Here is a 14,150-nt window from a genome sequence, read left to right as displayed (position 1 = left end):
TATTACACACTCCATCATCTCACTCCACCAACACACTTCATTTATTACACACTTCACCTCTCACTTCATTAATTACACACTCCATCAATTTCTTATAACTCGTGCCATAACTAAATGTTACTACAAATGTGGGATGGAGAGAGTATTTGATATGACATTTGCAATACCAAAATGAGTTTGAGTCCGGTGCTCTTAATCACAATTGAATAGAAGGAGCCTCAATTAATTATCAGAATAAAATAAATATTCTGACATGGATTTCCGACAGGCTTCAATCCCGTAATCTTATCACAACATTTTTATTTATTATTTCAACTGTTACTACACCTCGAGCACTCTGCTTTCTTTGTGTTTCCTCAAAAGGGCTATATTTTTCCTGCTTTGGATTGCAGCCTCAGATTCTGCACAAAAATCGATTTGACTTCGGGGATAAAAGGCAAAGCAGAGATAATTATTAACTGTTGTAGCTATTCATTGTTTGCCCCCTTTTCTTGATTTTTTTTGGGGAGGTTTGATTATTGTAGTAGTTGATATTTTGATATGATTCTAAGCTCGTGTGGGAGTGGTATGTGGTGCTGTTTTCTTGATGTGAGTTAAAGATGGTAGCTTTATTGGTATTAGGTGAATTCAATTTGTGATGCTTTTGGTTAAATTCGTCTATATATTTAGGATTCGGGGCGTTTGCTTTTGAGTTGAACATGATTGGAAGATCTTACGGGAATTACATGTGTTGATTTCCTTCCGTTTTTGGTTGGTCGATTCGGTGATTTAAGTGAGATTTTCATATCATAACTTGTTTGTTTAAACGATTGTATGACTTCTTCTTAATTACCCTTTTGTGGGTTGTGTGTTTCCTACTGCTTTTCGACTATCACTGTTCTACCATAGGCTTGTTAAGTTGTTACTCCCCTCTTCCTTGGGCGGCACTGGATTTTATGTGGATTTATTTTGTGTATTAAGTGAAGAGAATAAAGTAAGAGAGGGTGAATAAAGTAGCGATAAAGGTGTTTCTTTTTCAGTTATGAGTCATCTTGGTTGGGACAAACCAAAAAGAAAATTGGGTCATCTTTGATGGGAGGGAGAGAGCATATTCTTTCTCGTTTCCGAACACATGCTTTCTTGAGCTCTGGCTTTGTCCTCTCTTCTTTGAGAACCATCTGCATTTGTCATTGATATCTTTCATATAGTTTCTTTCTTGGAAAATACTAGTACTATGTTTTAACTTGTTGCTAGAATACTTGTGGAGAATGGGAAGAATGGTGTGCTGATCTTTTGTCTTACTTATACGGGTATAATTCTTTGTAATCTCGAACAAAACGTAAAAGAGTAGATGGTAGGTTAGCCTATATGTTGCCAATAGCTAATGCAGTATATAACGAGTTTTTCCTGCATCTTCGTGCACAGGTTTTATTGTTTTGAGCCCTACTCATGGACTCCCCTCAATTGGTTGTTTCACCGCTCAAGAGCTCCTTCCCGGAGTCTGAGAAACAGCATACTGCAGACAAGTCAAGCCACTTTTCAAGGGAAATCAATTTCCAGAAGAAGGGAAGTGCAGTGGGTAACTTGGAGGAGTTCGTAGGTGCTTTGGAGGTCTACATACACCAAGCTAGGGATATCCACAACATTTGCATCTATCAGAAACAAGATGTTTATGCTAAACTTTGTCTTACTAGCGATCCTGAGAAGACAGTCTCTACCAAGATCATCAATGGTGGTGGGGCAAACCCGATTTTCAATGAGAATCTCAGTCTCAATATTCGCAAAGTTGATTCCTCCCTTAAATGTGAGATATGGATGTTAAGCAGGGTGAGGAATTATCTTGAAGATCAGCTTCTTGGGTTTGCTTTGGTGCCTATATCTGAAGTCTTCCTTAACAATGGTAAGTTGGAAAAGGAGTTCTCTCTTTCCTCAACTGATCTCTTCCACTCGCCCGCAGGATTCGTTCAGTTGTCCGTCACTTATATTGGAGTGCAACCTGAAGTCATTCCAATCCCGGCACCACCCACATATGTGGAGACTGATTCAATGACCAAGGACACTGAATCTACCAAGTCTGTTCCCGATGATATGGATAAGATCGAGTTTCCTGACCCAAATGTTGCAAATGAGAATCACCAGATGGTCGAAGAATATTTTGGGATGCCATGTAGCAATGTGGACTCACCAAGTTCAGATAGCCTGGTCAGTTCTGATACTGAGAATCAGGTTAGCTCGGAGATTGAAGTCCAGCATGAAGAAAGTTTCTCGATGCGAACTACATGTTCAAGACCAACCCCAAAGGTTGATTCTCCTCCGAGCAGCACATCAACGAATGGAGGTTCCTCTGCATCAGCTCCCGTGAGTTTTCAGTCTTCTGAGACTCTAAAAGATTCAAAATCTCCGGGTGAGGAACTCGTTTCACTTCCTAAAGACAAATCCAAGGAAAAAATTGCCAACGGAGTTGATGTGGACAGTAATGCATCAGGTGGGGTGTCAAGTGATACATCTGCAAAGCCCGTTATCACAGTGCCGGAGCCAAAGGTGGTTCAGCAGGACATAGTGGATATGTACATGAAGAGCATGCAGCAATTTACTGAATCCTTAGCTAAAATGAAGCTTCCCATGGACTTTGAAAACGGGCCGACCAGCTCAGAGAATTCAACGAGTTCTGGGCAGAAGACTCCAGGATCGAAGAACTCGGGCTCTCGAGTATTTTATGGAAGTAGAGCTTTCTTCTGAGCAATTGTTGAGGTTCCCAGGATACACAGGTGACTTTAGTGACTAAAATGGAGACTGATGGTAGTAGTAGCATTTAGATGTAATGTAATCTGGTGGTGTACTTTATCTGGCTATGTATTAGATGATAAAAAAAGATACTGACTTGTATGTTGTATGAGTCTTGTGCCATCTGAGTTACTTGTAATGTACATTTAAGACCTCTGCTGTTTAATCTCGCCACTTTACTCTTAATGGCCTTTTGCTACTATCACGTTTATTAGAAATGGACCACTCACCCCCTTTAAAAGGCCTCATAAGGCCTCTGATTCCACATATAGATTATATGGGATCTTCACCAAGTCGATGTGGGACAAGATTTAGACATTTAACCCTGCACATGTGGGCCGGAATGACATATCGGACTTCCATCACGTGGGTAGGCAAGACATGACGTCTTTTAAGGGGGTGAGTGGACCATTTCTAATAATGTTCATCATCTTACTTTTAGTACTTAAATAATTGATCGAATCTGTGTATTAATGGTGACATTTTAGTCTCCTTTCATTTGGCCATTTGATTGCATTTTACAAATCTCAACTCTAATTCCCATTTTGCTTCTGCTACTTACCTTGTATAATTGCTAAACTATGTTGATATTCTAGTTTGAAACATGAACCCAACATCTGATAACAAACAAGCTCCTGAGGCTTAAAACTAGAGTTGCAACTGAGGGAATATACATCATATCGGGGCTTCGACTATTTCACATGCTCTGGTGTACATATGCCTCCTGCAAATCCACGTGATTTGACCATCATCCCTGTATCTCACTCGCCATAATCCAAATTTTTCAGCAATGTCTTTCCCAGTCGAGCATCCGTGCTCTCTCAAGAAGTCAATCAGCCATTGTTGAGCTGCTCTGAGTTGCTGTTGCTGTACCTCTCTTGAGCTCATGGTTCTACTCGTGTTTCCTGCCACAGCAACTCCTGCAGCCCCGGCAGCTGCAGCACCTGCTGCTCCATAGACCATAGGGGAATCGATGAGATGTGCAACCTCCTTGCCCAAATCAGGTATCATCTGCCCCATACCTGCTGCCAAATGGGCTCCGATTTTAAGAGCAAATGTAACTAGTTTCATGAAATTTTTCATATGTGGAGCCAGGCACTTCATGGTGATGTTATCCACCTCCATGAGTTCGCACCCAAGCTGATCTTCAACCACATGCATTTCTCGCCTGTATTCACATAGCATTTGCAACCGGAGAGCTCTCATGCCTGATATGAAGCTGGTAATTAATCTCCTGGAGTAGTTCTCAGTTCTCACAAAATAGAACATGTTTGGTGTTTTTCTCTCTTCGACCTGCGTATTGTAGTTCACCAGGTAGTTCACTTTGCGATGCAGCTCAATCAGAAGCCTGTGTTCATAATATCTAAGGCCTTGAATCTCCTGCTTCACGTCTCTGATTTCTTGCTCGATGATCTTTAGCCTTTGCAGAACTGCTTCAACACCCTTGGCTATCCCGACAAACGTTGGATCAACTGAGCTAGCTATTTCTTCAGAGGCAGCTGTACGATGCTCGGTGCTGTTCTCCTCTGGCACTTGGAGTTCCATAGCAAGATTATACAGGTCATGGTACCGGCTGTGTAGCACTTCTCTGAAATCATCATCTGACAGCAAATCTCGAGCAAGATCAAAACCAGGTCCTAAAATCTGGCTTCCTGAATCCACGATTGGATCCCACGTGTGATGATAATCATATATGCTGTCAGCAGGTACTGAGAGCAGTGCCCGCTTTAACTGTTGCAGAGGCACGAATTGGTTCCTCCGGTTCCTCGGAGGTATAAGATTTTTCACACATTCAGAGCGAATAACATACTCCATCATGGTGATGCCTAGGCAGAGGTTCTGTATTGCTGGGATTATGAGCTGCTGAAAGAGCCTGAGCATTTCCGTTGTGCTTTTCGTGGAGCATGCTAGCACATCAATGGAATAACCTAATTCTCCTTGAAGCTCTACACGGACATGGATCCCGTTTATGTTTATTACGATGAGGTACTTCTCGAGAGTGTATGATGCTCCATACTGATTCTTCAACTCCATGATTTTGTTATGCATATGTACCTAGATTTGAGCAACACAATTATATTTCTACGATAATAGGAACAGAGGACAGAGTGCGAAAATGCAAGAGGACCTAGTCGAACTTGCCTGTAGGCGTGAAAAGAAACCTGGTGTGAGGAACATGTGGCTTGAGTCATCACATTGAAGGCGTCTTCCTACATATTTAGCCTCCGGGGAGTTTAGCTGCCATCTCTGAGGTCTCCTCCTGCCTTCTTCCAAGCTGGACGGAATCAGCAGCGCTGAATTTGGATCTAATGGATCTACTTCACAGCAAAGCTCCAATTTCAGCATCATCTGTATTAGATCTTTAGCTTCTAGATTTTCAAAGACATTCAACCCCATTCCAGGTGTGTTACTTTGTAAGCTCGCAATCAGAATCTTCTCCAAATCTTTTCTGCATACGAATCCATTCCTCTCAGTCATGCCTTGCTTCCTGGTGTCTAATCTTGTTAGCTGACTGAGTACCTCACCACAAAACCACTCGCAATCCAAGATTAAGAAGCATAGATCATAGAAGTAAATGACCTCTCCAATATGGTGCAGACTCGTAGCCACTGCTTTCCTCCTTGTCTCTACCTTGTCTTTGTTGTCATGTCTTGAACGGATTCTCAGGGACGGAACCTTGACTTGGCATAGATCCTCGAACTCCTTCCACCTCATCACTGGCTTGTTGTGGTTCTCGCGTCTCCATTCTGTTAACAGCTCTGCAGCATCGTTGCAGAGCTGGTATACCCGAGGAACCCTTTCAAGAATCATCTTGCTTGTTTTACGGACATGATGGCTGAGTTTACTGACCGATGCTGATGATCTTGCATCCACCGTGAACACGTTCGGATAAATTTCCACCATGCCTGGGAACTTATCTCTCAGTCTTTGGATAACAGTCACAATGCCCCCGAAGCTGCTGTCAGACTGATGATCCATTTTGTCCGAGTGAGTTAGCACGATTGTCACACTGGGAAGCATGCACTGCTGAGCTGCTCGTCTCGAGTTGGAGACTATGTATCTTAGCCAGTATTGGATGTCTTCCTCTATCTCACTAGGGGTTTTTGGCTCTCTATTACTTGACTTCCTGAATAAGCTGGACACAATGAGGAACAAACACGGGCTTCCATGCCCGGGAAACATGAGATCGTGGGGTGAATAGAAGTCGTGCTTCCCTGCAAGATTCCATATCGAGATCTTGGTGTCTTCGTCCCTGCACGTTTTGATCCTAATGGCCTGCTCCACCGGGTTCACCAGAGTCCTCACGTGATCCAAGTATGGCAGCTTCGAAGGCGAAATGTTGTTCGATATTGAATTGCAGAGAGTAGATTTACCTGCATATTCTTGACCACAGAGGAACACCCTAGCGCATTTGGGCACAGTCATCTCCAAGTCTTTCAACACATCGATCCCGGGTTCAGGTTCGGGTTCAGTGTCTTCTTGGCTGTTGTTGTAACCCAATCTTTGATATATAGCTTCTGCTTGACCAGAAACATGGAGAGGCGTCCTCTCAAGATCAATGTGTTCTATCCAAGGGTTCACGTTCAACGTCTCGATTATGGCTTGCAAGACGGCATCGCCCTTCACCCCTTTGCAGCCCTGCAGGGACAGGCGCCTGAGAGATGCGTTCCTGGCCAAGCTCCTGAAGAGCTGGACAATATCTCCCGCCTTGAGGCTGTTGTCGTCGTGTATGCCCAAGAACATGACGCTCTCGTTGCTGCTCAGCATCTGCACAAGCGTTGCTGCATTGCCAATCCTGGTCCTCGTGCCCCCGAAGCACAGCGACTTCAAGGTCGTGTTGGCCTGATTCTGCAGAGGCGAGAACTTCGTGAGAGGGCAGAGCAAATGCTCGACGCCTATCCCACCGAAGGAGTTCCCATCGAGGCAGAGTTTTTCCAACGTCCGGTTCTTGAAGAGTCCGGCCGCAACGTAGATCACACCCTTGTCCTTGAGGTACGCATTCGATAGGTTCACCTCTCTAATCGTCTGGTTCTGCTCGAGCACCCAACGGAACTGCTTGGCCCACCGCGACTTCAGCTTTACGCCACTCATGTCTAGAGACCTCACGGTGGTGTTCCGCCCCAACGCACAAGCTACATGGCACGCCCCAGATACATCCGAGCGGTACACCCGAAGAGTGGAGTTCTCAGGTGCAAACTCAACCATTTTACAGCTTCTTCCGCGGTGATCAACGCTCCAAATGTGGACCTCCGTCGATCGATTCCTGGCCAAAACAGCCGAGACGAGAGGCGTGGCAGTGGCCGGCTTGGAGTCGAAGATAGTGAGGACCTTGAGAGACGAATTGAGCTCGATCATCTTGGAGAGCTCCTCGGACCCCTTGGAGCCGATGGAGTCCTCCCATATCCGCAGCTCCTCCAAGCTGCGATTGTCCCTCAGCGCGGCCGCGAGGGCTGCACCACCCTGAGGCCCAATGCCTGACTCGGTGAGCACTATTCCCTTAACGGATTTGCTGTCTCTCAGAGCCTCCGACAGCTCGGAGAAACAGATTGTGTTGAAGGTGTTTCTCTTGAAGGCGAGGCGGGCGATGCTGGGGTTGGTTTCGAGCAGCTCTCGGAGATGTTTCATTTCCTGCAGCTCCCATTGCATAAGGTGGAATTCTATGTTTCTCAATGTTGGATTTGTGAGGAGTTTGAGGAAGCGTGTGAGGCTGTTTTTGGATATGTTTAAGTTGATGGAGTTTGCTGTTTCTTGAAAACAAGATGAAGGTGGCTCCGATAGGGTGAAAGAGACAGTGTCGACGTCGAGGCTGCCGGATTCCAGCCCTTGCGCTGCCCATTCCAGATCTTTGAAGTCTGCCATTTTTTGTGTGGTGTTATTGCATTTTTTTTTGGTTTGGTTTTGAGTTTGATTGAGTTTTAGTTTGTTTGTTGTTCTTGGATTCTTTACTGGTCATTCTTTGCTTGACTTTTTAAACAGGAAAAGAGGATATTGGGAGTCTATATTTGAGACAAGGAATCCTGAACCTTTTTGACTAATTGAGATTAGGATTTTCTTTCTTTTGTTTCCCGTTGCAGCAATCAAAGAATCCTGACAACGCGGAAAAGGGAAAAAAGAAATTTTCTTCTTTACTAAAAGATTAAATGTCATGCCAGGGATTATAAGAATGATATATCATTATTATGCAAGATTTACCAAAGGAACTTTTCTTCTTTATTAAAGAATAAATGGCATGCAAAGGGATTTTGTAACAGTGATATATCATTATTATGCAAGATTATACTCCCCCGGTCTCATTAAATATGCAACATTTGGGAATTGACACAGATTTTTATGTAGTGTGTTTTGTGAGTTAATAAAGAGAGAGTAAAGTAAAAGAGATGAAAAAGTAGAGATAGAAATGTTTTCATTTTAGGAAACGTTTCATTTTTAATGAGATAAACAAAAAAGGAAAATATTTCATTTTAATGGGACAGAGGGAGTACATGTTATCATTATGTCACAGACTCACACATCACTTCTTTATCACATTAGGTGATGTTTGGTTTACTAGATAAAATAGTAGCAACATATAATCTAAGATTAAGTTATGAGATTATTAGTGGGAGGGGTTGCTATGACTAATTATCAAATGACTATCTATCTAAGATTACGTCATGAGATTGAATATCATGAACCAAACATAATACATATTTAAGCATAGAATATAATCTTGCACGCCGAACACTCCTTCCTCTTTAGGCATTAACTCATCAGTGCTACTACGTTTGCGGAATGTTATTAGAGAACGTTGACTACGCAATCTACATCTATTTTACATCCATCTTGTTTCATTACAAAATATTTTGTCTTCGAGTACAAGAAAACCGATATATATGTTGGATATATAACAACGATAGTCGATATGTATATGTTCTTCAACGTATCGAATACTGAAACCGCCATCAATTTTCTGGTCAATCACGCATTTTTGACTGAATCAATCAAGGGGATTTTTTCGCCAAAGTAATGAACTCCTTAAAATAATTCATAAATTGTGAAAATAAGCTTCAGTAGCTCATACTAAAAGATATAAGATCAGTACTCATCGTATTTTTTGATGATTTTACAATCAAAAGTTAATACATAAAACAGTTAACACTATGATACTTATTTCCAACGCATAATCATATCGGTATTTTTATTGAAGGGAAACCTAGCAAGGCTTAAACTCCCTCTTTATATATCATGCTAGCATTCACACATACAATTGGAGACGAATACAAATCCCAGAAAAAAAAAGGAAAATTTCAGCCAGTCATTAGAGCCAAAAAACAGGGGGAAAATGAATACAAAAAAGGAAGAAAACTCTACCTTGACTGCGTCTTCTCACAACAAATCAAAACTCGTATGGATCCTCCTCCCGCAATCTGATATACATCTCAACCAAAATATTGATCGTATATTTTCAAAAGCCTTCACAAAATCCTTCTGACATCTATGCTTCAACCCAACATCCCTGTTAGTTCTCTGTAATGACATGAGATATATATCTGTTTGTGTATACATGTGGGGGATACGTACGAAATTCACAACCCGCAACTTCTCAAAAATCTCATCTCCTACATTATCTTCATACCTCTGAAGTTTCCTAAGCAGCAATCCCTGAAGCAAGTGGAGACAAGGATTAGCTCTACGGACAAAACCATTCAGCACAATTCGATGATTGATCAATCCTCGTCTAAGTTTATTTAGGTTTCTAAGCAATCAGTTTTTCTCAATTCTCAGGGTAAGTCAAGAGAGAGAGAGATAAATTTCTTCATCTCTTGATAACTTAAATAATGCCCATAACCTTCATGCTTTTCAACCAATAATTGGTTTGTTATTTATGCAGTGACAGATTTCAGTTGAAGCAACCTCAGATGAGTGAATGCATAAGTGCAAATAAATGAAGGTTGCCCACAAACAACTATTCCCTCTGTCCAATTAAAATGAAACGTTTTCCTTTTTAGGTTGTCCCATTAAATATGAAATGTTTCCTAAAATAGAAACAACATCATCTCTATTTTTTTTTTCTTTCAGTACTCTCTCTTCATTAACTCACAAAACAATCCTGCATAAAATGCCGTGCCGAAAAGCAATGTTTCATATTTAATGGGATGGAGGGAGTATAATTTTAGAATGTGCAGCTAAAAATGGCAAATGAATCAGACTGCGGTCTACAACAAAGAAGAGATTTAAGTTGAAGCAAACTGTGACAGTGAAAGCAGCCTAAAATGAGTGATTGAAAAAGTGCCAATAAATGAGGCTTGGTCCATAGATAGCTTCAATAAGAGTTTGCAATGTGGCACTTAATGGTGAATGAATCAGACAACAGCAGACAAGTCTATTTCTGACAACTGTTATAAAGTTAACCCATCCCTAAACAAACTAAAATTATAGGTTCAAGTTTTCAAAATTTGGACGCTTTAACAAGTGGATCGATACAAGAAAAACTTAGCACCATGTTACACTCAATGTTTTTGGAGCCCATATGAAAATATGAAATAGAATTCAGTTGACAGAAAAGTAAGTAATATCATACGAGTTCCATTCATTGCAATGACATAAAAGGATAAATATGCATCAAGAAAATAAATTGGATGACCAGGCACATTGGTAAGCTCAGGCACTAATATAAGGAAATAAAGAGGGGTACAGCTTTAGATCAAGAAGAAGAAATATTACCTCTACTGGATTGCCTAGTTGGAAGGTCATATCCGACCACATAATCCTCAGAATCTTTAGCGGCAACATCTTCTGGGTTTCCAAGCCCATAGCCAAACGAATTAGAATTATTGAGCTCAGAAGATGCAGTTTGCCATGTCGGGTCACTGTACACAGAACCAATTCGGTAAAAGTCCCCGTAGGATCCCTCATAATCACCAGTTGAGGCAGGAAATGAAGATGTTGTAGCCACACCTGTTCCAGTGTTTCTTCCAAATCCTCCTGCTCCCACAGAAAAATTATTATCTCCACCTCTGTAGACAAAGTTTCCACCATTGTAGCCAGAAGAGCCTCCTCCGAGGGACCCAGCAACAGGGGAAGTACCCCAGTTTGTTCCATTGTTTCCGAAGACTCCGAAACCACCACTTCCAGAACCAAAGTATGAAGCAGAACCGGCACCATTTGGGGAAGCATTAAGTCCACCGTTTCCCCATACACTTCTGGGTGAAGAGTTTAGAAAAGATTCACCTCTGCTGTTACTTGTATTGAAACCAATTGGTGTGTTGTACCTGCTCTGGTTACTGGCAAAATACGGGTTCAGAACACGGCCATAGCCTAGGTTGCTGTTGAAGTTAGAGCCCCCTCCAAAGCCACCACCCAAACCTTGCTCCATATTGACACCAAGTCCATATGCAGGAGAACCGAAATGTGAGAAACCAGCTCTACCACTAGCTAGAGGACTATACCTACCATCCATCCTAACTCCATAACCTCCAACTGGGCTAAGATTATATCCCTGGGCATAGTTATTCAGGAAATTGTTGGGTCTAGTAAACCCGTAGTTATAACCAACAAGTGGGCTCCGGCTGGCTCCCGGGGACAATTCTTTAGGAACTGCTCGCTTTACCTCAACCATTTTACCATTGAGTTCATGAAAAGTTTTATGCAACACCATATCTACTGCCTCCTCCGAATCATATGTTATAAACCCAAAACCTCTTGGTCTCTGCGTATTGTGGTCATACATCACCACAACATCTGTTATGGTACCAAACTGATCAAAATAAGTTTTAAAATCATTCTCAGTGACTGTAGATGCTAATCCTCCTACAAATATCTTTTTAGTGCGTCCAGGTCCTGGTGAACCTTGCATGCTGCCACTGTTCCGGTTTATAAGGTTCTGGTCATCCCTAGGAACAGCTTTTTTGGCTTCCACCTGGTAGAAAATAAAATGAAAGATTTGCACCAAAAAGTGAGACAGCTGCAAATTGCATCAACAGAAGAATCGAGAAACGCAAACCTACAAGGTCTAAAAGATTCAATTGGCTTCCGTTTCTGGCTATAAGCTAAAACAGGAAACGTTTGCATTGTATAAGGTAGTAAAATTAACAATCAACGAATTAACTTTTACTTTACCAAGGCATTGGTTCGGACAAACAGCTATCATTTGGTGAACACAGTTGAGTTTTTCTAATGCATTCTAATCTCCACATAATGCGGCCAAACCAACTTACAGTTCGTCCATCAATCATGTGCTTCTCCTTAACCACCCTCTCAGCAACGGCAGGGTCTGCAAAGACAACAAAGCCAAAGCCACGAGCACGACCTGTGGTTCGGTCTCTCATGATCACTGCCTCCACAACATCCCCATATGTTTCAAAATAATCTTTAAGACGATCCTCATTCGTTTCCCAAGAAATCCCACCCATAAAGAGCTTACCTTGATCCACCTCCATCTTTTCTAAAATAAAGAAAATGTAAAATAGAGCATGAATGGAGAAATAATCACAAAAAAGACTACAATTAAAAGAATAAATATCTCCCTATTCAGCATTAATCCAATTACTAATTAAATACTGTCAGAATCGAATCAAACTATATAATTGTTGCGAGAACACAGAGGAATTGAAAATTCCACCGGTACTACTGATCATCATCTAAAGCTAAATCTAATAGATCCGAGAATAAACAAATAGCCAGTGATCAAATAGGAAATGCAGGATTTACAATAAAATGATTGCATCCTTCATTCATCGAACAAAGAAGAAAAAGGCACACCTTATCCAGAAAATCAGGCAGGAATCCGGTAGCAATCAGTGATCACAACGAAGGATTTAATGTAAATTCATCGGATCCTTCATCAATCAAAATTCAATATTTGGAAAGCTGAAACGCAGAATTGACGGAGATCAGACAAATACACAAAACAGAATCAAATCATCAATGTCAGTTGGTTCCTCACCATTGAAAGAATAAGAAAAATTAGAGTTAAACAAAGATCTAATCAGAGGAATGAAAAAGGTCCTTCTCTTCCTTTTCTTTTTCTCGGTTATTCCACTCCTTTTTAAACAAAAACAAAATCAGAAGAAATGGAATTCTTTAGCTTAGTTGAGAGAAGATATAATTTACAATTCCGCATAAAAACTCGCATAGGGAAGCATAAAAAGAATTCTCACCCAAAATGTCTATGTAAATCATGTCTTGCGTTGTAACTACATACACATTTATCTTATTTTTTAAAAACATGGAGTATGACTTTTCGTTCTTAATATGTCCATTTCGGTGAGGCCATCCGTCTTATCTCCGCATCCTCGTCTCAATACCGTCTCATTCTTTCATTATTCATAGGTCCCAACTAAGAGAGAACATATGCATTCCTCCATTTTTTAACCATCTCATCACTTAACTATTCATTCAATTTCATTTTTTATTTTTTATTTTCAACAAATTCAATTAATAAAAACACGTTTTATTAAATAAAAGAAAATTACAATTTAAAATCCTAAAAAAATATAAAAAGCACATTAATTAAAATCTTTAAACAAAAAATAAAAAAGACATAATTTAAAATACTTAAAAATTGTATAGTTAAATTCAAAATCTCAAAACTCAAATCATAAAAAAAATGGAGGCAAAGAAGCAGGTATCTCCCCCCATACCGGGTTCTCACAGAAGTAATCGCGTACCAACCTTGCGGCGGCTTCCTCCCGGTCACGATTAGAGGTGCCCATGGTTTAGGAACCGGCGGTTCCGGTTTTGGAAATTGTTGAACCGAAACCGAACCGCGAGGGTGTTTTGCAGTTACGGTTCCGGTTCCAAAATCATCGGTTTCCGTTTCGGTTCAGAACCGATAGTTTTCCGACGGTTTTTTATGGTTTTTCACGGTTCCGAACCGCCTGAATTTTGCAGTTCCGGTTTGGAACCGCTCGGAACCGGCGGTTCCGCACGGTTTCGGTTCAAATTTTTTTTAACCTAAACCGAACCACGGTTCAAAAATCGACGGTTTCGGTTCGGAACCGTAACCGACGGTTATGGTTTCGGTTTTAACTGCCGGTTCGGTAAACCTTGGGCATGTCCAGTCACGATGGATGTATTTTCGGAGTCGCTTTTGATGCGCCGCGGCTTCCTCCTTCCTCCCTACGTCGATCTTCTTGTAGCGATTCTTCCATTATTCGACGCATTTGCTCAAATGGATCCATAAATGGATTAAAATTTGGGAGAAGAATAATGTTTTGAGATGAAGAATGTAGAGTGTTTGAGTGAGAATAGAGAGTTTTTTTATGGTGGATAATTTGTGGGAATGATTTGATATTTATAGAATTGATTGGGGCTTAAAAAAAATAGAAAAAAAAAAGCCTAAAAATTTGAAAAAAAAAACGGCTAGTAATTTTTGGGAATTTTTTATTTTTTGATTTTTTACGGAA

General features: G+C 41.0%; 3 protein-coding genes and 1 long non-coding RNA gene across 14 annotated transcripts; 2 read left to right on the top strand and 2 right to left on the bottom strand.

The window, feature by feature from the left end:
* The first annotated feature begins 285 nt into the window (after nucleotides 1–285).
* LOC125186431 lies at nucleotides 286–2,949 on the top strand. 6 transcript variants are annotated; one of them, XM_048082790.1, is made up of 2 exons: nucleotides 286–436; nucleotides 1,405–2,949. In XM_048082790.1, exon 2 carries the CDS (start codon nucleotides 1,429–1,431, stop codon nucleotides 2,716–2,718), a length of 1,290 nt encoding a protein of 429 aa, XP_047938747.1. In that variant the 5' UTR covers nucleotides 286–436; nucleotides 1,405–1,428; the 3' UTR covers nucleotides 2,719–2,949. The 6 variants fall into 6 exon arrangements, with proteins under 6 accessions (XP_047938747.1, XP_047938752.1, XP_047938751.1 ...); XM_048082795.1 differs by having other exon boundaries at nucleotides 287–1,879; nucleotides 1,937–2,949; XM_048082794.1 differs by having other exon boundaries at nucleotides 288–460.
* A 357-nt stretch (nucleotides 2,950–3,306) lies between these two features.
* On the bottom strand, nucleotides 3,307–7,623 carry LOC125186430 (protein TORNADO 1). Its single transcript, XM_048082789.1, has 2 exons — nucleotides 4,906–7,623; nucleotides 3,307–4,818 (listed from the first exon to the last, which is right to left on the bottom strand). The coding sequence occupies exons 1-2, from the start codon at nucleotides 7,621–7,623 to the stop codon at nucleotides 3,439–3,441; spliced, it is 4,098 nt and encodes a 1,365-aa protein (XP_047938746.1). The 3' UTR covers nucleotides 3,307–3,438.
* On the top strand, nucleotides 7,164–7,737 carry LOC125186433. Its single transcript, XR_007170445.1, has 2 exons — nucleotides 7,164–7,246; nucleotides 7,337–7,737. It is a non-coding gene; the product is annotated as an uncharacterized LOC125186433 (long non-coding RNA).
* Nucleotides 7,738–8,910: 1,173 nt separating this feature from the next.
* On the bottom strand, nucleotides 8,911–12,953 carry LOC125190224 (heterogeneous nuclear ribonucleoprotein 1-like). 6 transcript variants are annotated; one of them, XM_048087463.1, is made up of 7 exons: nucleotides 12,903–12,933; nucleotides 12,689–12,786; nucleotides 12,505–12,612; nucleotides 11,961–12,187; nucleotides 10,702–11,662; nucleotides 10,468–10,613; nucleotides 8,911–9,405 (listed from the first exon to the last, which is right to left on the bottom strand). In XM_048087463.1, exons 4-7 carry the CDS (start codon nucleotides 12,180–12,182, stop codon nucleotides 9,130–9,132), a joined length of 1,605 nt encoding a protein of 534 aa, XP_047943420.1. In that variant the 5' UTR covers nucleotides 12,183–12,187; nucleotides 12,505–12,612; nucleotides 12,689–12,786; nucleotides 12,903–12,933; the 3' UTR covers nucleotides 8,911–9,129. The 6 variants fall into 6 exon arrangements, with proteins under 6 accessions (XP_047943420.1, XP_047943423.1, XP_047943421.1 ...); XM_048087466.1 differs by lacking the exon at nucleotides 12,689–12,786 and having other exon boundaries at nucleotides 11,961–12,182; nucleotides 12,903–12,953; XM_048087464.1 differs by lacking the exon at nucleotides 12,689–12,786 and having other exon boundaries at nucleotides 12,903–12,952.
* Nucleotides 12,954–14,150: the final 1,197 nt, after the last annotated feature.

Source organism: Salvia hispanica, chromosome 5 (assembly GCF_023119035.1).
Source record: "Salvia hispanica cultivar TCC Black 2014 chromosome 5, UniMelb_Shisp_WGS_1.0, whole genome shotgun sequence".
In the NCBI taxonomy this organism is placed as follows: Eukaryota; Viridiplantae; Streptophyta; class Magnoliopsida; order Lamiales; family Lamiaceae; genus Salvia; species Salvia hispanica.
Note: the sequence above shows the minus strand (reverse complement) of the source record. Positions and strands in the feature narration are given on the sequence as shown.

What these genes read in the sequence shown, in the direction of transcription:
- LOC125186430 (XM_048082789.1), bottom strand. Translation starts at nt 7,623, where the DNA reads ATGGCAGACTTCAAAGATCTGGAATGGGCAGCGCAAGGGCTGGAATCC. An exon ending in GTTTCTTTTCACGCCTACAG is followed by an intron (nt 4,819 to 4,905) that starts GCAAGTTCGACT and finishes GCTCAAATCTAG; the next exon opens with GTACATATGCATAACAAAAT.
- LOC125190224 (XM_048087466.1), bottom strand. Translation starts at nt 12,182, where the DNA reads ATGGAGGTGGATCAAGGTAAGCTCTTTATGGGTGGGATTTCTTGGGAA. An exon ending in ACATGATTGATGGACGAACT is followed by an intron (nt 11,663 to 11,960) that starts GTAAGTTGGTTT and finishes ATTTTCTACCAG; the next exon opens with GTGGAAGCCAAAAAAGCTGT. An exon ending in TGGAAGAAACACTGGAACAG is followed by an intron (nt 10,614 to 10,701) that starts GTGTGGCTACAA and finishes TTCTGTGTACAG; the next exon opens with TGACCCGACATGGCAAACTG.
- LOC125186431 (XM_048082790.1), top strand. Translation starts at nt 1,429, where the DNA reads ATGGACTCCCCTCAATTGGTTGTTTCACCGCTCAAGAGCTCCTTCCCG.